We start from the raw sequence: 21,919 nt of genomic DNA, 5'->3' as shown, positions 1-21,919 counted from the left end.
TTTAATAGTAAGGAATGAGGGCGCCTGGGTGGCTCAGATGGTTAAGTATCTGACTTCAGCTCGGGTCATGATCTCGTGGTTCACGGGTTCGAGTCCCGCCTCGGGCTCTATGCCGACAGCTCGGAGCCTGGAGTCTGCTTCGGATTCTGTGTCTCCCTCTCTCTCCACCCCTCCCCTGCTCAGCTCACGCTCTGCTTCTCTGTCTCAAAAATAAACATTCAAAAAGTCAAAAAAAAAAAAAAAAGGAATTCACTATCAGGGGTTAGGGCACCTGGCTCGACAGTAACGGAATAAAAGACGATCATGAGATATTGAGCCCCGAAGCCTAGGCCTGCGGGGAAAGTAGGAGCTACAAAATGCATCTACTAAATCACCACTGAGAGATCAGGAGGTGGATGGTAGGCCTGGGAAAGGTTTGCTGTCCAAGATGACCTCGTCTGGCTTCAGAAGGTCCTTGGTCTCCTGCACTCGTGTCCACTTCTGAGCATGGAGGCTTGGGAATACTTAGCACGTCCGTGATGAAAGAGGACTCTGATGGGGACCCCTGGCCAAGGTCCCCTTCTCCCGCCGGAGAGCCGCTGGGCGGGGGGCTGGCTCGATCCAGTTTTAGAAACTGATGATTCTTCTTAGTCATGGAGATGGATGTTCTTGCCAATGGAGGAATCCAGTATCAGCGAAAAGCAAACATCCCAACGTGAGGTTTTTACTTGTATCCGGTATGTCTCATGGAGAACAAATTCTTTTGGCTCCTTTGCAGGGCGACTCCCTAATACCGCATCCTAATAGCTTCTTAATAGAAGCATGTGCAATTTTTCTAAAAGGCAAGTTCATGGGAAACCCCTGGAAGGTTTCGGCTGTATCCCTGCAGCCTGGTGTGAAGAACAAGCAGAGCCAAGAGGTTCAAGGTGTTGCTCCCTCTCAGCGTCCGTCACAGCGCGGGGCAGGCTCTCCTGCGGTCAACGTCCTGTTTTGCTTCAGCTGCCTTAGGGGACCCATGTGAATCCGGGATGCTCCCCCGTCTGGAACTTCCCCAAAGAACTTGAGGTTCTTACTGAAATCTATCCAGCTCTGGGCAGGAGGATGTTCGGAGGACAGGAAGTTCCAAGAAGCAACAACAACGTCTTTCAAAGAGTCCCCTCGATATCCTTAGCATTTCTGAGCGCATCCCAGGATGCTTGGCAGTCCCCTACCTAGTATTCACATCCTTGGGTAAGGACGGCCGTAAGGGTCCACGAGCTAGGAGATTCCTGACCACTGACTGCCCTCCTCCATGCCTTGAGAAGACCCAGTGTTCCCTGAAAAATGCAAACAATGACCCCCGTGATCATCACTCAGAAGCCAGTGGGGCCAACCTTAAGAATTAGAATATTGTGCAGTCTGAAAGTCAGTTTTTTTTTTTTTTCTTTTTAATCAGGACTCGTGATTCAAAGCCCTCACCAGGACACTACTGGGATCTAGGGGTTTACAACGGTGCTGGTGTCACTGGGTCATGGCAAGATACCACTCCAACCTGCAAACGTGGGCCTGTCACCCTGGCGTGGAACGGGAGGGAACCAACGAGCGAGGGGAATTTAGAAGCAAATCTACCGTAACTAGGGAACAGCCAACACTGGCAGCTGAAGGCTGGTCCAATGTTATTATCTGCTTCCGAGAGGAAAACTGAAACGTGGATCACATCTGTGGGCTTTGGCATTAGGCAGAGTTGGGTCTCGGTCTCAGCCCTGCTACTATTTTTCCCAGGGGGATCTCCCCATCTACCAAATGAAGATTGTTAACATCCACCTGAAAGGCCTGCTGGGCACGTGAAGGGGACGATGTCTGGCTGTGTGACTTTGGGTGAGTCCTTTCTCCCTTCCACGTTCGCACCTTCACGCCTACAAATCGAGAGGCCTGGGCCAGGTGATCACACCTTTGGATTTACAGTGTTGTAAGCAAGCCTGGAGGACGAGATCTGTACGTCCAGCTCTCTCTGCTCCCTTGTAGAAGTTGCGAGTTGATCCAATAAATGTCAACCTCCGCTTCCTGGCTGATCTCCGGCTGGGTAATTACATTCTGGCTCCCTCAGTTCCCCTACACGTCAGCAGGATGAGTGGTAAAGTAAGGGTGCTAGAGTTTTGGAGGCAGATGTCCAGGGTCCCTGGTGTGACTTGCTGCAAAAACACAGCGGAGGACTGGCTTGTGGGATGCAGGTATGTGTGAAGGTCATGGTAATGACAGAGGAGTGTACATTTCTCCTAGATTCCAACCAATGGAATCGTGAATATCGTTACCTTGTATTAGCCTTTGTGATAAGGTATCTACACTTCATAGAGCTGTTGGTACGAGTCAGGTAGATGCTGTCTGTGCAGCACTTTGTGAGGATATACAATTAATATTGTTTACTTGGTAACCATTTATAAAGCTCTAAGTGGCAAATGCCATTTTAAGTCCTTTATAAATGTTAACTTATTTGATCATCGTGAAAACAGAAACATTGTTGTCCCTTTTTAACGAATTTTTTAATGTTTTCATTTTGGAGAGAGAGAGAGAAAGCATGAGCGGGGGAGGGCAGAGAGAGACACACACACAATCTGAAGCAGGCTCCAGGGTCTGAGCCGTCAGCGCAGAGCCTGACGCGGGGCTCAAACTCACAAACTGTGAGATCGTGACCCGAGCCAAAGTCAGATGCTTAACCGACTGAACCACCCAGGTGCCCCTGCTGTCCCCTTTTAATAGAAGTGAGGCACAGAGACGTTAGGTAACTTACCTAGGGTCACACATCTGGCATGTAGCAGGGCTAGGATTTAACTTAGCCAACGTGGTCCTGGAATCTGTGCTCCTGACCACTACACCAAGCCGCCTCTCTCAATATTACCAGTGATAATTCTGCAAAGCAATCTACAGTCACTTTAGTATGGATTAGTCTTCTCAATATCCTGAGAAGACCCATTTTGCAGAGCAACTAGGTCAAGGTAGCAGAGGAAGTCACAACTGACCGAGAAGCCAGTTAGTCCCCCGGCACCAAGGGCAGCGCTAGGATGAGCAAACGCAGACCTCGGGCTGCAAATGTGCGCACGCCTCTGAAACCGCATGGACCTGTAACTTCTGAGGCTCTGACCGGCTGCCCCCCTCCGCCTGGCAACTGGGGTTTGACCTGTGCCACTGGCTTGATTGCCCAGAGGAAACACTTTACAGAGGCAGGATTTCATTCCACGCCGTCTCGTATTTCCTCACTTCCCAGCCCACCATAGGGCACAGCAGGTGCTCACCAACCCTTCCCGAGCTCACGATTCACGCTTTTCTCAACTGCCCTGCCGCAGCGTGGATCTCCAAACAGTCCCTGCAGCGGGAACACAAGGGGCTTCTAAAAACCCGACTCCTTGCCGCGGATTTTCCCTCAGTGCTCTGACGGGCCTGGCACCCCCTCCACGAGTTAAATGATGGATATTTTACTTCATCCCTAGTCTCCCTTTTTTAGCCAAAATCAGCTTTTTCCTTTTTCTCCCTAACCGAAGAAGAAATGAGGAAACTGGGGGCACTGATGTCTGCACACAATTTGGAAAACCTTTTAAGGGGAAAATAAAAGCACAGAATCTGGAAAACCCACGAATCAGTATCTTAGCAAGTTATTATAAGGCAAGCACCTTTTTTTTTATAAATTTTTTTTAACGTTTATTTATTTTTGAGACAGAGAGAGACAGAGCATGAACGGGGGAGGGGCAGAGAGAGAGGGAGACACAGAATCGGAAACAGGCTCCAGGCTCTGAGCCATCAGCCCAGAGCCCGACGCGGGGCTCGAACTCACGGACTGCGAGATCGTGACCCGGGCTGAAGTCGGACGCTTAACCGACTGAGCCACCCAGGCGCCCCAAGGCAAGCACCTTTTTAATGAAACCCTAAGTCAAAAAAACAGAACTTGGCCAGTCACCAGAAGTCACCCTTCATGTGCTCCGACCCAATCAGTTTCATTCCCCTCCGCCCCAAGTAACCGCTATTCCTTATCGTAATCACTTCCCGTGTCTTAAAAATAATCTCTTGCCTACCCACGCACGTCCACCTGCTACGGTTTAGTCTTGTTCATTTTACCAAAATGACACGTCTTTTCGGTTTCTTTTCACCTTCAGGTCGTCGCCCCACCTCTTTCTTTTCCTTACAATTTACCCATCAGAGAACCCAGGGCACTCCCCCTGGCGAGTCTCTGCAGCTGGGGTTTGGCTGACTACACCCACGGGGCAGTTCGGCACGTCTGCATCCTATTTTCTACCGTGGCGTTGACACCCCGTACCTACCTCTCGGCCAGCTGATTTGGGGAGAGGTCCTACGCTCTTTCTGAAAGAACACGCGGCATCGGGAGTAGTGAGATGAAGTGAAAACCAACCGACGATCCCGCCACCGGTGCCAGGAGGAGGAGCCTGGCCCGCCTCTCGGGCAGTGACTTCACCTATCTGCGGTTAGCCGCATCTTTCTCGCACAGGCGCAAATGGCGCCCTGGATGGAAGACTGCTTTGGAAACTGCAGGATGCAGCCCCTTCCAACGGGCGCCTTTTAAAAGGAGTCGCTCCTCTAACGTTCTTTGAATGTCAGCATTGGCTTCGACTTGTCACAATGCGTGTGTGGAGTTCAGCATGAGATGGATCAACTGCAGTCCAACCAACTGCACGTGAGTTACCGGAGCGCTAAGTGCGCGAGAGTTCCTGGGGTCCTAAGTGCGTGAGAGCTACCACGTGAGTTACTGGAGTACTAACTGCACGAGAGTTCCTGGAGTACTAAGTGCAAGAGAGTTCCTGGAGTACTAAGTGCGTGAGAGCTTTCACGTGAGTTACTGGAGTACTAAGTGCAAGAGAGTTACTGGAGTACTAAGTGCGTGAGAGCTACCACATGAGTTACTGGAGTACTAAGTGAGCGAGAATCACCACATGAGTTACTAGAGTACTAGGTGCACAGAGTTCCTGGAGTACTAAGTGCAGGAGAGTTACTGGGGTACTCAGTGCGTGAGAGCTACCACGTGAGTTACCGGAGTACTAAGGGAGTGAGAATCACCACATGAGTTCCTAGAGTACTAGGTGTACAAGAGTTCCTGGAGTACTAAGTGCAGGAGAGTTCCTGGAGTACTAAGTGCGTGAGACTTACCACGTGAGTTACTGGAGTACTAAGGGAGTGAGAATCACCACATGAGTTCCTAGAGTACTAGGTGCACAAGCGTTCCTGGAGTACTAAATGCAGGAGAGTTACTGGGGGTACTAAGTGCGTGAGAGCTACCACGTGAGTTACTGGAGTACTAAGGGAGTGAGAATCACCACATGAGTTCCTAGAGTACTAGGTGCACAAGCGTTCCTGGAGTACTAAGTGCAGGAGAGTTACTGGGGTACTAAGTGCGTGAGAGCTACCACGTGAGTTACTGGAGTACTAAGTGCACGAGAGTTCCTGGAGTACTAAGTGCAGGAGAGTTACTGGGGTACTAAGTGTGTGAGACTTACCACATGAGTTACCGGAGTATTAAGTGTGTGAGAGTTACCATGTGAGTTCCTGGAGTACTAAGTGCAAGAGAGTTACTGGGGTACTAAGTGTGTGAGAGTTACCACGTGAGTTACTGGAGTACTAAGTGAGAATCACCACATGAGTTACTAGAGTACTAGGTGCACAAGAGTTCCTGGAGTACTAAGTGCAAGAGAGTTACTGGGGTACTAAGTGTGTGAGAGTTACTACATGAGTTCCTGGAGTACTAAGTGCGTGAGACTTACCACGTGAGTTACCGGAGTATTAAGTGTGTGAGAGTTACCACGTGAGTTCCTGGAGTACTAAGAGCAAGAGAGTTATTAGGGTACTAAGTGTGTGAGAGTTACCACGTGAGTTACTAGAGTACTAAGTGCACAAGAGTTACCGTGTGAGTTACTAGAGTACTAAGTGCAAGAGGGTTCCTGGAGTACTAAGTGCGTGAGACTTACCACGTGAGTTCCTGGAGTACTAAGTGCACAAGAGTTCCTGGAGTACTAAGAGCAAGAGAGTTACTGGGGTACTACGTGTGTGAGAGTTACCGCGTGAGTTACTAGAGTACTAAGTGCACAAGAGTTACCGCGTGAGTTACTAGAGTATTAAGTGCAAGAGAGTTCCTGGAGTACTAAGTGCAAGAGAGTTCCTGGAGTACTAAGTGCGTGAGACTTACCACGTGAATTACCGGAGTATTAAGTGTGTGAGAGTTACCATGTGAGTTCCTGGCATACTAAGTGCGTGAGAGTTATCACATGAGTTCCTGGAGTACTAGGTGCAAGAGAGTTACTGGGGTACTACGTGCGTGCGAGTTACCACACGAGTTCCTGGAGTACTAAGTGTGTGAGAGTTACCACGTGAGTTACCAGAGCACTAAGTGCGTGAGAGTTGCCACATGAGAGTTCCTGGAGTACTAAGTGCGTGCAAATTATTGCATGAGTTACTGGACTACTAAGTGTATGAGTTACCACGAGTTACTGGCGTACAAAGTATTTGAGAGCTAACCTGTGAGTTATCAGAGTACTAAGTGCATGCGAGTTACTGGAGTATTAAGTGTGTGAGAGGTACCATGTGAGTTACCAAAGCGCTAGGAAGTACTTGCTATTGGATTTGTATGAGCTCTACAACAAGGTCTTTAAAGGGGGTGGGTATTGTGACACAAAATTTTCAACTGTTTAGATATTTCTTTCACAGAACGTACATTTCATGAAAGCCACAGAGCCTGAGGGAAAGCCGGATATTGATTTAGCAACTGTGTTTCTGAACAACTTGGGAGATTTAGTCGCACTGCTCTCAAGATCGTCCAGGCTGGAAAACGAATTTCCCTATGGTTCTTGGATTTTTTTTAACTACCCGGGAGAGGAAGCAGAGTGTAGCTTTAGGTCTTGAGATGCTGAGCAACTCCTCCCCGCAAGCCCAGCCCTCTGTGCAACACAAAGTTTCTTCCGTGAGCCCTTTTTTGGATTTGCTCGGTAAATATTAACATCAATCCAGGTTTCACCTGAGGATGTGTGTGGGATGCATTTCTATCTCCGTGTTTACGTTGCTACGCTTACAAAGTGTTCTGCTGGTTCTCCCTATTGGGTCAGAGGCCACTTGGGATCGTGATTACAGGATATAGAAACAGATCCTCGTTTGTTTCAGCAGCATTAGAGCGATTTCTGAGTCGCTGACAAGTTGGAGAAATCGACCGACCTTAGATGTAATAAATAGCATTGATCTGGGTCCAGGACAGTTGTTCGAGAAATCAGGTCACTAGATCCATCACGGGGCCATTACTCACAGCATAACAACGTTACTAGAAATCTGATATTCTCTGAGGCGTGTGTGACAGCCTTTTGTAAAATGAGTCAATCCTCATTCTTGTTGACACGAGGTACCCAAACAGCTATTTTCCAAGGCGACGCAGCCCAGACAAAGCACGGGCCATAGCTTTTAAATGTGAAAAAATAAAGCTGCTACAGAAATTCATCGTCAGCTTGTGGAAGTTTCTAGACAGAACGTTCTCTATCGTAAAATGTAGTCGACACGTTAGACAGAGTAAAGCTGGGTGAGTCTGTCCCAGGACCGTGTGTCTGGATGTGGTTCATTTGACCCAAAGTTGCAATAATCCTAGCTCTTCCTGCCTACGTCTTCACCACGAGCCCCTTCCTCGCGGCCTGCTGTACCAGTCACCTCATCAATCCCTTCCTTGCCTTGGGAAGGGATTGATGTCCCATCGTCCTGTCGCCCTCTAGCTGTCAGCCCTGAGGGTGGGCGGGCAAAGCTAAGTCCAAATTCAAACCTAGCTGGCACCAGCCTCAGTGAATGCTCAAGGCAGTTGGGGGCGACACCTTATTTGCTTACTGTTTCTAAACATTCTTCGTCTTTACCTGCCCGGAGTCCTCTTTTTATGCGGCTGCTTCTACCGTAACAGGCACGTACCTTCTGCTTCAGCTGCAGCACCGTCTGCTTCATCTGGTGAAACTCAGTGCACGTAGCACAGCAGGTTTTGGCCTCCACCGCGTTCTCAGACTTCTCGTCGTGCCCTGTGGGAAGAGGCGGGCTCAGGTCGGCTTGGGAGGCTGGAGGACACCCAGACCCAGAGAGACAGCATCGCAAAGGGCAGTCCCAGGGGGATCGGCTGGCAGCGGGGGCGTGCGAGGGAGAGAGGCTGGCGATTTTACAGCGCTCAGGTCACTGACCGCACATTCGGGTCAGGGGAGAGACAGAGACACCCCTCCGCCCCGCCCCCCCCCCCCAAAAAAAAAAAAACCTCTGGATTCAGCCGTTCTCATTCAGGCAGCCCAGCACCTGCCTCTTTCACGCGTGAACGTGGGAACCACGGCCCTTTTGTCAGTGCCTTTCAGGAGGTGGGATCTGCCAATGTGACATGAGCCACATTGCCACCCCATCCAAGGGCCAACATTTCACCTGCTGTAAGTTACCCTCCAAGCTCAGGCAATGGGACTCTCGTGCAGGGCTCACAAAACTGGTCTCTAACAACCCTGACAGTCCAGCTGTTTGAACTGAGCACAGGCCAGGTGCATGCGTGTGTGTGTGTGTGTGTGTGTGTGTGTGTGCGCGCGCGCGTGTCAGTCACAGATCAGGGCTGAGCACCCACCCCAGGGAGATGTGAGGCCAGGATGGAAAACGTGCCAGGTACTCTGGACACACGTGCCTGGGGTTAAATGGGACAGGCACCGGGGAAGGCAGTCTGGCTGTCCACTGGAAGGGTCCCAGTGCTGTCTCGTGGAGCATTAGAAGCTCCAAGAGCTCTTTGTGAAATTGTATTTGGGAAAGAAAGAATGGGTGACTTGAACAGTGACGTGGTCAACCATTCACCCTCCAATTCACCCAACTCTCAGCTTACAGGCATTGAAATGGGCTGCACAAGCCTGCGTGGTCGGGGGGAGACTGGCTACCAGAGGTCATCTCGCTGAGATGAGCGGGTGCAGACCACCAAGCTGTGTGTGAAAGGTGTCTGTGGGACGAGAGGCTGTGTGAATATGTCGTTGGGGTCGGGTAGGGCACTTTGACACCCAGGGACAGGCAAACGTGCCGAGCTCAGAAAGCCTTTGGGGTTGGGCTGGGTGTGCAGAGAACCCCCATGGCGATCTAGAACGCAGCTGGGGTCCCTCTAAGTCCCTTCTCGTCCTTCTAGGCTCGTGTACTTTTATTATTCCCCTCTTCTGGGAAGCCCTCTTTGCTGCCTCCGTTCACGGAGACCCATCAGCTATCAAGACCCAGTTCAGATGTTCCATGAAGCCTGTCCTCCCTCTCTACAGAGATACCACAGTCCTATGGTCAGGCAGCATGTTCTAGACTTCTCTGCAGAGTGGTTCCCAGCACCAGAGTGTAAGCCACCTGAGGACTGGAACTGCCCATAGCTCACACAGTGGCTGCTCAAAAGACCTTTGTGAAATAGCGTGCCATAGGCTGAACTGTTTTCCTGCCAAACTTCGTATGTTGAAGCCCTGATCCCCAGTGCCTCAGAATGTGACCTTATTCAGAAATAGGGTCATTGCTGACGTAATTAGTTAGGATGACATCATATGGTCACAGGCCGGGCCTGGAATCAATGTGACTGGTATTTTTTTAAATTATTTTTTTAAGTTTATTTTTGAGAGAGAGAGAGAGAGAGAGAGAGAGAGAGAGAGAGAGAGAGGCAGGCAGACAGACAGACAGACGCCGGTATTCTTACAAAAAGGACGACTCAGGACATCGAGGCACACCCGGGGGCAGCACCACGTGAAGGTGAAGGCAGAGATCAGGTAGGTTCAGCAGGAGCCAAGGAATGCCAAAGACCGCGGGCAAACCCCTGAAGCAAGGAGAGGGGCACGGGGCAGGGAAACAGCCCCGCCGACACCTTGATCCCAGACTTGTAGCCTGCAGAACAGACATCATACATCTCTGCCCTTTAAGCCACCTAGTTGGTGGCTCTCTATGGCAAACCTAGGAAACAGATGGCCACCCTGGGTGTCAGGAGAGCCCCACGCTCACATAAACCTTGCTCACCAAGCCCAGCTGCTTTCTCCAACGGGGTCAGTCCCCTGCTCGGTGATCTACGTGGTGGCGGGCGTTTCTGCTCTTTGGGAGGTGGGGTGGGCCTTGGGGGGGGGCAACATGGCAACTAGCACAGGCAGCATAGCAGGGGGAGGCTCAGAGCTCACCCGTCACCCCCCCCCCCCGGTCCCTGCCCCTCACAGAAGCCTGAGGCTTGGAGCGCCCCTGCTTGGAACACACTTCTCAAGCCAGCGAAGGAGTGCTCAGTCTCTAAGTTACCGAAAGCAGCAGGGCCAACCTCTAGCTTAGGTTTTGAAAGACTGGGAAATGCACGTGAATCCACAGGAAGGTGGCAGTCTTTTTTAATGTCATTTTTTTAATGTTTATTTTTGAGAGAGGGTGCCTGGGGGGCGAGGGGCAGAGGGAGGGGGACAGGTGATCCGAAGCGGGCTTGGCACGGACAGCAGGGAGCCCGATGTGGGGCTCGAATTCATCACCCACAAGATCATGGCCTGAGCCGAAGTCGGCCACTCAACCGACTGAGCCACCCAGGTGCCCCTGGCAGTCTCTTTTTAAATCCACCTACGTGTACGTGACATGTACGGGGCCACCTCGTCAATTCCCACGTCCCACGCTAACCGTCCTATCAGTGACTTCCCCACCCGCACGGCCAGTTCGTACGCTTGGGGAATGACGTGGACCCACATTAGAGCTGTGTAATAATGAGCGAGTTAGGAGGAGGAGGACGGAGGTCTTTGCTTGGAGGTGGCAAAATGGAACGGTTAAGAGCAAGGCCTCCACGGCGCTACTGTCCTGGCTCCACAGCCCAGCTCTGTCGAGGACTAGCTGAGGAATCCTGGGCAAGTTATCCGGCCTCGGTGAGCCCCAGTTTCCTGAACCACAGCATTGGAAGGATACTACGGTGATGAGCGAGGGGAGGTCTGGGCACGAGCTGGCACAGAAGCTGTAAGAAACAGGAGAGGGTGCCTGGCTCAGTCTTCGGACCCCTCCAGCCCTTTGCTTCCTTTTGCCTGGTAGTCCCAGGATCCTTGAAGGACAGAAATTAACGCAAACAGGACGAGGGAAAACCGACATCCGGTGACTTTCTGGAAGCCATCTCGCAAGTCTGCTGACGTAGGCTATTGGAATTGAGGTATCCCGAATCGGAGCCCAACGCCTTTTCTACAAATCAGGCAATTTCCTCTGGGCTCTTTAGCCACGCTTAATGTACCCATTTCCAGTCCTACTTGCTTACAGAACTTGAACTCATGTGAGGAGAGCCAGTTACTTAGATCAGTCTTCAGCATAAAAGAGCGACACAAGGGCATTTCCACGCAAGAGAGCACTTGGTGGTGAAGGCCTGAAGCCTGACCAACTCTGGGCGTGCTGATGGCCGAGAAGGGTGGACCCCGGCATAAAGAGATGACCCCAGCTGGTTTATTAGGTCTGTTAGTACGCAAGGACGGCTGGAGGACATCCTCTCTGCCTACCTAGCATCCATCCATTCCAGCCCTTCTACTGGTCAATTCATACAGTCCCATCCCTGCTTCCCGTCCATTTCTCTCTCCCATCCACCTGTCTGTTCATCCATCCATTTACCCATCTCTCCCTCTCTCCCTCTTATCCACCTCCGGAGCATCTGCTGCTCGCCAGGCCGTGTGACGCTGTGAGGATGCAAAGCAATCGAGGATGCCCAGTTAACAATTCGTGATCCGCCTTTGTAAGGAGCCAGCCCTGCTGGAGAGCCAGGCCGCCGCGAACAAGAGTTAGAAGCCCGTCTTTCCATTTCTGCTTCCATATACTCGGCTGAATCTTCCGAGTGCCGGTGTGATGAAGGCGACTTGGTATTTTCACAAGAAGAGTAAGCCTCCCTACCAGGTTCTAGACTCTATTTAGATCACAGAGTGTTAGAAGCGATGTATCTTTGGTTCGATCTTTCCTTTCCAGATAAGGAAACGTAACTTGCTTCAGGTCTCCCTGTGTACACAGGCCGGGGACTTGCAGGTTCCGAATGTGGCATCGGGGGGATGCGATGAGCCTGGTGTTGGGAGTTGCGTTTAGAACACCCGAGAGCTCTCTGCCAGGCGGAGCCCAGGACAGTGGTCGTCGTGTGACCGCTGGGCCAGCAGCAGCATGTAACCTGCTCTCAGAAATCCGAAATCCTGGGAGCAGGTCCTAGTGCATAGCTCCATCAGAGTCCTCCGAGGGACCCTGAAGCACCTGCCTGTTCAACCATCACCACTCCTGGGGATAAGCTCTGCCGAGGGACTTTCACCTGGAAAACGCCTGGTCTGTTCTCTGTCCCTTTGTGTAATTATCAGAACACAGACCTCAAGACGGACTGCGTCCAAAGGATTTTTCAATCTTCTACAGACAGGGACTGACACAGTAGCAAGGAACCCAGGCTCTGGTGGAGGCAGATGATCAGAATTTGGATCCCGATGCTGCCACTCAGTACCCAGTGGGTTGGTGGCCACAGCTTCCGGGCACATTCCTCAAATTAATAAAATGACAAAAGCCTCGATCACCTCGGTTGCTTTGGCATCAATGAAGTGACACCTGTAAGTTCCTAGAACAGGGCCCAGTACAGGGCAAGTGCTCCATAAATGTTATTATCGGTAGGAAGTTCCTTACAAAATAACAGTTCCTTACATCACCCTTTGGAAGGAGCTCTCAGATGGTCTGAAGATAAATTAATTGCGTGTGTAGGCCTGGAGCATGCAGTCCGTTCTGAACTGGGGCTCATCTGTCCCGCGATTTGTCAAATGTGGAGCTAAAACCATCCTGTGCGTGCGTTAACGATTCATTTAGAAGTCTGCGTAGACATCTCTGATTCTGCATGTTTTCAGACCTCTCAATTCACGCTGTGGTCACCGAACATCCCCAACTGTGAGCAGCCCCTGTTAAGGGAGGGGTTACTTAACATTTTGCTCCAACCAGTTCAGATTTTAAAGGTGCATTATTATTGATTAGCCACATGGGGGCAGGTAGCTCTAATTTTTACTACTGTCGGCGATACACATCGTAAGCAGAAGAAGATGATCTCAAGAAACTCAAGGGAAACTAGAGAATGTTCCCAATATGTCTCACGTGGGCAATGTCACAAGCCAACGGAGGTTTGTTTTGAAAAGCTGATCGTGCAGATTTGGGCCCTGGGCAGCCGGTCTCCACCCTGCTGGCACGTGATAACCACCTGGGGGAGGGGGAGGGGTTAAAAAAAATACCACTATGTTGCACCCCACCCATCTGGGGGTTGCACAAAGGGAACAGGATCGGCAATGTTTAAAGCTCCCCGGGTGGAACCACACTGATCTATGGATTAGTGGAGCTTGAAAGTTACATGAAACACCTGGCCGTCCCTGACACTTTGAACTGTAATAAGGGACGCCCGGGGTCCCGCAGTCAGTCTATCAGAAAGTAAACACAAGTGGAAAAATAGAGCAGTAAGCTAATTACCACGGAGCCACTGTGTCCTTAAATTTGTCTCCCCATCGGTGCTACACAGACTCCCTGGAGTGTCTGAACCGGCCCGTCATTCTTGTCTGGTAGCCAGACGGCTTGTGTCACCGTGCCTGTGTGTACACGGCCACCCTTCAACCGGCAGGGGCAGTTTCGAGGCCGCCCCCTTCTGCTCTCCACACGCTTTTCTAAGAGTGAGCTGAGGCTGTGTTTGACTTTTAAATTCCTCTGGCTATAACATCACAGACATGGGACGAGGCGAAGGAAAAAAAAAAAAAGGGGGGGGGGTGGGGAAAGGAGATTTTAGATCACATGTGTTTATACCCAATGATCATTATCTCTTCATGAAAAGAAACTTAACCATGATGAAATATTTGTTTTGTTAATTAGTCCACAGCAGATGAAGCTGTTTAGTTAGACTGGCTGTGCTGTTCCAGACGCAGGGCTCATCCGGCTAACTTTCCCCGTCGCTGGGCCAAATATCTGGATGTTCGTTATTGATCTTTTAGATACCGTAAGGAAAGTTCTCGGTTGAGGTGTCGAAGCTGGCCACGCCGCTGAGCTTTGGCACTCGCACAGATGGAGGGCAAAGCAGTGAGGACTGAAGGGCTCACCGGGCCGGTCGGGCTCAGATTACTTATGCTGCATCGCAGCAAGTTATGGAAAAGGTGAGGGAGGGCAAGAGGGGCTTCGGGGTTCACCCAGTCCCACACTCTTGTCTTCCTACACAGCAGGAAGCCGAGGCCCGGGGCCTGCCCCGCGACACTCCGCGGTTGACACCGAAGCAGCTCCGGGCCAGCTCTCCCGGCTTCCAAGCCACGGAACTTTCCACGGCATCGCGGTTGTCAAAGGGACACAACCGGGGCGCTTGTTTTCGCTGCCAGGGCCATCAGGGCCCCACCTTCTCCGTGGCCCGTCACTCGGGTTAGGACCCTAACAGGGCACACGACACGCCTGTCCTCTCTCATAGTTTTCATTATGAGAGTTCTTCCTCTCCGTCCCTACCCTCCTGACGTTCTCGGTTACTGCCGTTGGAATGTTTTTCTTAGTAAAATACGAAAACCAAACGCTAGTCCCGTGTTACGTGTGTGGTGAATCCAACAGACACCGGTGACTGAAAATTAAACCCTGAGAAATTCTTTTCTAATGCGGCAGCCCGCGGCAGGGGACTGTGATTCAACAGACAGTGAGGTTGAAGCTTTGGTATTTTTTTTTTTTTTTGTGTGTGTGTGTTTGTTTTTAAAGTATTGGTAGCTGTTATATTTGGAGGAGGAAGAGAGAGGAGAGAGAATTTGCAGCCTAGGCTTATCTGTGCAATGAGTTTTATGTCCCGATAAAGCTCAATGGTATACCCTCCAGCCGGTTCTCACTAATTGCACGGAAAGTCAGCTCCCATTTAAGGTCACCGTAAACAGGAACAAACGTTCTCTCCGTAGGCTAGGACAGAGGAGTCCCGTCCTGGCTCATCAGATGCTCTGTAGTCTGCAGCAAGAGGCGTCCCTCCGGACTTTGGCCGCTTCGTCTAGCGATGAAGACGTCCTTGCCTAAAAGTTAACCAGATGACCTACCAAGCTCAACCCCCGAGCTTAGGCCTTTGATGTTAATGAGTTAGGATTTTCCAAATGGTAATCTCCAGGACACTATCATCTGTGAGATGTTCATAGGGATTATCTTAAGAAAATAACTTGGATCGCTTCTTGGCCTTTTGGCTAAGATCAAGTGTGAAGAAAATAACTTGGGGAGGGGCACCTGGGTGGCTCAGTAGGGTTAAGCATCCACTCCTGATTTCGGCTCAGGTCACACGCTCACGGTTCGTGGGTCTGAGCCCCACGTCAGACTCTGGGCTGACAGTGCAGAGCCTGCTTGGGATTCTCTCTCTACCCCCCGCCCCCGCCCCCCTCTCTCTGCCCCTCCCCTGCTGGTGCTCTTTCTCTCAAAATAAACTTAAATAATTTGGGGGACATTCAGGCTTCATCAAAATTGACATTTCTGAAAAAGGCAATCTCCGAGCTTTTCGTGCACAAGCACCATGAACCCTTAAGTGGGTGTAGTAACGTGTTCTTCCCCAAACATCTGAACGCAGACATTTCTAAAGAAAGAGAATACAACGTGGGGGAACCGCGGCAGCAGATGGTCAGAAGAGGTCCGCCTTTAAATCAAAGGAATCTTAGAGACGGTGCACGAAACGTAGCACGTGTCCATCCCTTACAATTGCGACCGCTTCAGTTTCTCCCTGAATTCTCAGCCGTAGAAGCCAAACTGCTCACCACTTTAGAATTCTTGATCTCTTGAACTTGATCTCTCACACTAACACTTCTTGGGTGCCACGCAAAAAATGTTCAAGTGGTACAATTCGCACCTCGGGGAAGAAGACAGAGGACTACCTACGGTCTGAAGACAAAACGTAAGCTCCGTAGACTGCCAACCGCAAAGACACAATGGTGACGTTCCTGTGCCTCCGCCGTGCTCTTGCTGGGCCGGTCTGGGTCTACACGAGGTGGCAGGAGGTGAGCGTCTCCCACCAGGCCCACCTGGTCCCTGCACTCTGGCAAGAGCTCTCCCTAGGGTGCTGCACAGGGAGGGAGCCCGAGACCAGAGAAGAAGTTCATGTCAGCATAAAGTCCTACCCTGCCTCTGGATGTTACGTCCAGCTTCTCTGGTTAATTCCCTGTTAATTAAGGCCGGGTCTCTGGGCGGGAACCCTCACGGGTGAGGCCAGGTCCTGTTCTTTGGAGATTCCCCCCCCCCCCCCCCCCCATTGAATCCCACCCTGGCACGCAGCAGTAAACGTCTACCGTTGCAATTTCTGATGGGAAAGCTCTAGACTGTGTTGCTCAGCGCTGCCTGTCATGCGCAAGTAAACAGATTCCACCCGGATATAAATTAAGGCAAGGAGGCAATGGAGTTGCCAGGTTCCTGGCTCACAGGCCCCGGCTCCCTGGCTCAGAGCATAGCTGGAAACCCAACTCCAAAAAGAGAAATTAGAAAGCGGCTTTCTTGTTGCTAACTTTCAAGGTGGCCCGAGAACTGACATGTCAGAGGCTGAAAGGCCGCATCTCATTTTCCAAAGGATTCCTTCCTTCCAGTAAAGGAGATAATCAAACAGGTAAGTGACACACTGTGCCCCTCCCCCACCGCCTTCACCGTGGGACAAAAAGGAAGTGATTTTAATTTTGAATTACACAAACAAAAAAGCCCCACCAACACTTTTCCTCAATCAACCCTTAGGCCAAAAAGGCTGCTTACCCCTGCTTTTAAGCACCTCTGGGCACCCCGGCCCCACATGCCTTAGGCTTTCCAAAGTGTCACCAAGCCCAAATTATTCCACATTGCCCAATCCTGGGCTGGCCCCAAAGAGACTTTGCATCTACTTCTAGTATATGGTGGCCTCCTCACGACTCAAGCCGGTTGTTCTCAGAATTTCCCTTTGTAGTTTTTCCATGCGAGGCAGCTGCTCCCCAGCTGTTTGCTGCCCTCAGCGGATGGCGACGGTCCTCTACCCGTTTGTGAATTTCAGGCTACACCCAAGAATCACGACCTCCCGAGAGCCCAGACTGTTTGGCCTTTTCGCCCCCCTGCATGTCCCGGTACGTGGGTTTTGCCCAGGAGCCCCTCCCTGCTCTGAGATGCCCATGGCCCAGCCAGCCTCTCCGGACAGACAGACAGGGTCCTGTCACCTCCCTTTCCGAGGGGGCCCGGGGAGAGCTGGGCCCTGAGCACAGGACTACGGGAGCGGCTTCCCGGCCTAGGAGTGTTGGATACAGGAGCACAGGGGCTCCTTTCCTCCAAACTTAAAGGAGCAACCCGACATCCGGGCTGATCGGATCCCCGAGTGACAGGTCAGTGGGACGGGGTTGACATAACGTACATGAGCCTCTCAAACCGTGAAGGCCCGCTTCTCACACTGCAGCGCTTCGTCATGGGCTGTATTTGCAAAACACGATCAAAACTCGAAATACTTTTTCTAGAAAACTACAATTACTAGGAAAATTAGACCACCTGCCAGCCTAGATCTTTGGATTCAGACACAACGTCTAGCGAATGGGTACAAAAACGTCTCGACGCTCTCACTTCTCTTTTTATCCAATGATGAACCAGGTAACAAATGCATCTGGGCAGGTACGGGGCACGGACTGCACTTCAGGCGGCATTGATGTGCGTGGTTCCCGGGCATGGGAAGGTTTCCTGTCGATGTTCCACCCTTTCTCTGAGAGAACACAGGGTTTCTGGCCCCTTCGCTGCCCATCTGAGGTGGGTCCAAGCACGTAGCTAAGTTCTACTGACTGGGGTGGGAGCACAGCGCCTCCACTTGGTGGGGAGCTTCCTCAAATACACCCCGGCTCACAACCCTCACGGCTGGCAGGCTTTGCTCCACTGGGGCTCGGCCTGACGTCCTCCTCCTCTCTCACCCAGATGCCACCTGCCAGTCGCGTAAATGCCCCTTCCTGCCCGCCGCTCCCGGAGGAATGTTAGTGGTCTCCCGGGGGGCCTGCCCACCTCCTGGGGTGGCTTCGTTTGAACTACTCACCAGTGTCGTTGGGGTATTTGTCTCCCTTGGTGCACGTCCTCCCGTCGTCCTCCCGGATGTAACCCTCCCGGCATTCACAGCGGTAGCTGCCCACGGTGTTGACGCAGATGTGGGCGCACAGTGTCTCGTTGCTGGTGGCACACTCGTCGATATCTGGGTTTGGACCAAAGGCAGAGAAGGCTCCGCTTCAGAGAACTCTCTTCCAACGACAGGGGGACGTTGGGCTTGGCCTTCCTGTGAACGTCTGCAGGGGACCCTTTGCCAGCCTCCCTCCGAGAATGCTGGAATGAAGCAGGACGCTAGAAACAGGAGCCATCTCGAGGGAGTGCCTCAGGCAGGGTCACCATGGTGACAAGCCGATCAGTAATGGGGATCCATTGTGGCCCTGCCACCACCAAGTCATGTGACCTGGTTCCCACCCCCCCCCACCCCCCCCCCCCCCCCCCCCCCCCCCCCCCCCCCCCCCCCCCCCCCCCCCCCCCCCCGTGCCTAGCCTTCAAAATTCCCACCTACAAAACACGAACGATGCCTGCCCGAAATACTTCACCGGGCAAATCAGGAGAGAAAATGAGATGATGGAGAGCAACGTACATGGAAAGCAGGCATCAGAGACACGAATTTCTACAAGGACCCATGTGTGCCGAGGGCTTTTACGTTCCCCTTTACGGCTCCGGGTTCTGAGCAGCAGGATGGTGACCCAAGGTCAAGTTTGGGTCAATGGCTCCTTCCCAGTTAAGAGATGTAATGAAACCGGAGAAGAAAAGCCACTTCGGGTGAAAGAAAATAGTCATGATGGGTCTAACGGAGTTTTCCCCAGGAAATTTCGGTGTCATCAATGACCCAGACAGACCGCCCGTGAGCTGCGGAAACGAGCCATGAGCCCATCAAACAAGCCCTTCTCTGCCCTTGACCTAAGCGTGAAGCTGCCTCTACTGTCCAGGGGAGGGAGGGCAAGGTTGAAAGGAGAGAAACAGATGGAATTCTGAGCAGAATGCCCTTTGGCTGACCCCCATATGGGAAGCACAGGGTACCGTGGCTATCACAAACTCAAAGAAGAACCCTCGCGCCTGGGACCGCGGAAGGACAGAATGGCACATCGCACTCTCTGTAAGAGGCACCAGTGGTCCCGGCTGCACTCACTTGGTGGTCTCCATCCTCCTCTTTGTCAGCGTGGGGTGCCACTGGGGACAAGCCAGGAGGCTACTGTCTACAGCTTCTCTTAAATGGTACTTGCTAGAGTCCCCGCTGGGGCAGAGGAGGAGGGGCCACTCATCACAGTTCATTTATTCTCCCCTTGGGACCGTCTGCCTGGCTCCTCAGTTCATCCTCCAGCTGATTCTCGAACTTGATGTGCACGTGAGTCACTCGAGGCATTTGTGTAAAATGCAGAATCCGGCCCCGCCCCTCAGGCTCTGGAGGCGAGGCCAGGATCGTTGTTTTTTTTTGCAAAAGCAAGAACCCCAGATGTTTCCGAGACAGGTTAGCCACAGGCTGACCGCACTCTGAAACACGTGGCTTCAGGGAACAATTCCCATCAACCTGTCTCCGGGACTTGCAAAGTGCACGGCTGGAAAGCCAAGCCAATGGGGGAAGGAGCCCGCTGGTGGCGAGGGGTGGCGCTGAGTCCTCTCAGCTGGGCTCCAGGTGGCTGGCTTCAGCTCCCTCGGACTCACTTGAACCTGCCTGCCACATGGTCTCTTCCTGGCTCCCAGCCCTCTCTTCCTAGTCTTCCGAGAGAATGTGGATTCTTACCTGTCTGTGCTTTTAACATTTCTGGCCGCTTACACTCTGCGTGACATCGCTCTGCTTTTCATTTGACGATGGTCCCCTTCTCCTGCTCTCATGTCTCACCGCCTGTTAGGACCTGACTGGTACTGGCTCCCTGAAGAATTCCTTGGCCGTGGTTGGTTTAAACAACCACAACGAGGGGCGCCTGGGTGGCTCAGTCGGTTAAGCGTCCGACTTCGGCTCAGGTCACGATCTCGCGGTCCGTGAGTTCGAGCCCCGCGTCGGGCTCCGTGCCGACAGCTCAGAGCCTGGAGCCTGTTTCAGATTCTGTGTCTCCCTCTCTTTCCTCCCCTGCTCATGCTCTCTCTCTCTTCTCAAAAATAAATAAATAAATAAACATTTTAAAAAAATGAAAAAAACCACCACAACGGAAGCCGGTGCCCGCTAGCTTTGGTACTAACACAACTCCATCTGGGTATCGAGACACAAGGGAAGAAACAAAGATCAAAGCGGCTCCTGGGGGCTGGCCCCACCCACGAAGAGTGTCCAGCAGAGGACAGAATCATCCCCCCAGGAGCTGGAAGATAACGTGTGGTGGCAACGCACCCAGGCAGTACGGCTTCTCCCGCTTCCGGTGTCTCTCCCGGTCGTACCGGTATCCCGGGTAACAGGTACACAGCACTCGGCCAAAGTTATCCGTGCACTGCTGTTCACAGGGAGCCTCGGCACACACATCGTAATCTGAAATAGACAAGCGTGAGCGCACATCAGCCTCAGTCATTCAGCAGCTGGGGGCGGGGCCACCGCACCCGGGTCTGGAGCAGACCTTCCGGGCTGCATTCCGCTCGGGACCCGGGAAGCATGGCCAGCTGTGTGTGGGAGGGCACGAACTCTTTGTGTAGCACAACAGGTAACTTAGTGCCCAGCACGGCCACTTAAATGCCAACGTCACCTGTGATCCTCCCCCGGGTCACCTCTTCGCCCTCTGGTGTCTGTCCCTCATCTAGAGAGCAAAGACGTTCTGGACGGCCGGGCCCCCGCGGCATTACCTGGGGGCCTGTTTTGTCTCTTTTGCCAGCTGCGGTAGAGACAGGGGATTCCTTCTGGATGCACACTAAAAGAGAGGCTGGGCCTGGTGAGGGGCGTGGGCATCACAGTGTGAGGAGGGCAGGGGCTGGCAGTCAGGCGGGGGGGGGGGGGGGAGTGTGAGTGGGGCTTGGGAACAGAGACGGTGTGGGCGCTGCAGAGCTGGGCCCCCCAGTGTGTTGTAGCCGTGTGTGCCCAGGACGGACCCCACGTGCCGAGAAGGGGCTGGGTGGGGTCGAGTGGCTGGAGATCTCCGAGCAAACCGGCGTGGATGCCCTCCTAACTTGAAAAGAATTAAAGCATCTCTTCCGCGCAGTCCTTACAAACGTATTTAATGAGCCTCTGAAGGGACTCCGGCTGGGAGTCGGGCGCTCAGGCTGCACTTTTACCTCCAGACTAGATCCAGCATCTCAATCACTGCGCTCTCTTCCCCGGGCGCTGACACAGATAAACGATATTTGGATGCGGAGTAAGCCCGGCTTTGCTCGCCCCGCCACACAGGAAGGCGGGATGGGTGGGTCTGTCAGCCCGCAACGCACGCAGGCGGGGTCAGTGTGACAAGGAGCCTGTCATTCTCGCGATGACCTGGGAAGCTGCCCTTGCTGCAAATCCCTTCCCCCCGCAACTGGGATTCCAGGCCTGCTTTTCCGGCACGGGTTGGGTTTCCTTGCCGAAAATCGCCTCTAGGTGGCCGATGTTTTGTGCTCTGCCTTGTTTGCTGAATGCCTACACCCTGTAGCAGGCCCCACCGTAGGGGCCATGCAGCCTCGTGGTGGAGGGTCCAGGTTCTGGAGCCAGCCCCCCCAGCTCTGCTACTGTCTCTGTGACCTCGGGTCCTTTAAGCCTCAAGTCGCTTACCTGTAAAAGAGGGGTAACAAGAATACCGACTTCAGGGTGCTTTTCTGAAGGTAAACCCGGATGATGCATGAAGCACCGTGCCTGACCCACAGCAAAAGCTTCACCCTGTCCTTCTGCTTCCTTTATGGCTTCGCTCTGATGATTGTTTGGGTATCTGGGAAGGACTGTGTCCCCTAGAGTAACTGGCACTACTCTCTTCCTACAGTTTATGCTCAATTAATAACTGTTGGACTAGAACAAATGAGATTACTCGATCACTCTGGCCAATCAAAACAACACAGCAGGGCGTAGCAAAGCACATCTGGTTGG

General features: G+C 52.4%; 1 protein-coding gene across 1 annotated transcript in view; it reads right to left on the bottom strand.

Moving 5' to 3' along the window:
- CCBE1 (collagen and calcium binding EGF domains 1) overlaps window positions 1-21,919 on the bottom strand; it is a 235,962-nt gene that overhangs the window by 14,098 nt on the left and 199,945 nt on the right. Inside the window, exons 4-6 of the mRNA XM_030336460.1 lie at window positions 20,273-20,407; window positions 17,939-18,091; window positions 7,891-7,994 (exon numbers count right to left, since the gene is read on the bottom strand). Of these exons, the coding sequence (XP_030192320.1) occupies window positions 7,891-7,994; window positions 17,939-18,091; window positions 20,273-20,407 (392 nt within the window). The remainder of the gene's footprint in view (window positions 1-7,890; window positions 7,995-17,938; window positions 18,092-20,272; window positions 20,408-21,919) is intronic.

The sequence above is a fragment of the Lynx canadensis genome, chromosome D3 (assembly GCF_007474595.2).
Source record: "Lynx canadensis isolate LIC74 chromosome D3, mLynCan4.pri.v2, whole genome shotgun sequence".
Lineage (NCBI taxonomy): Eukaryota > Metazoa > Chordata > Mammalia > Carnivora > Felidae > Lynx > Lynx canadensis.
The sequence above is the reverse complement of the archived record's forward strand: the minus strand, read 5'-3'. Positions and strand labels throughout refer to the sequence as shown.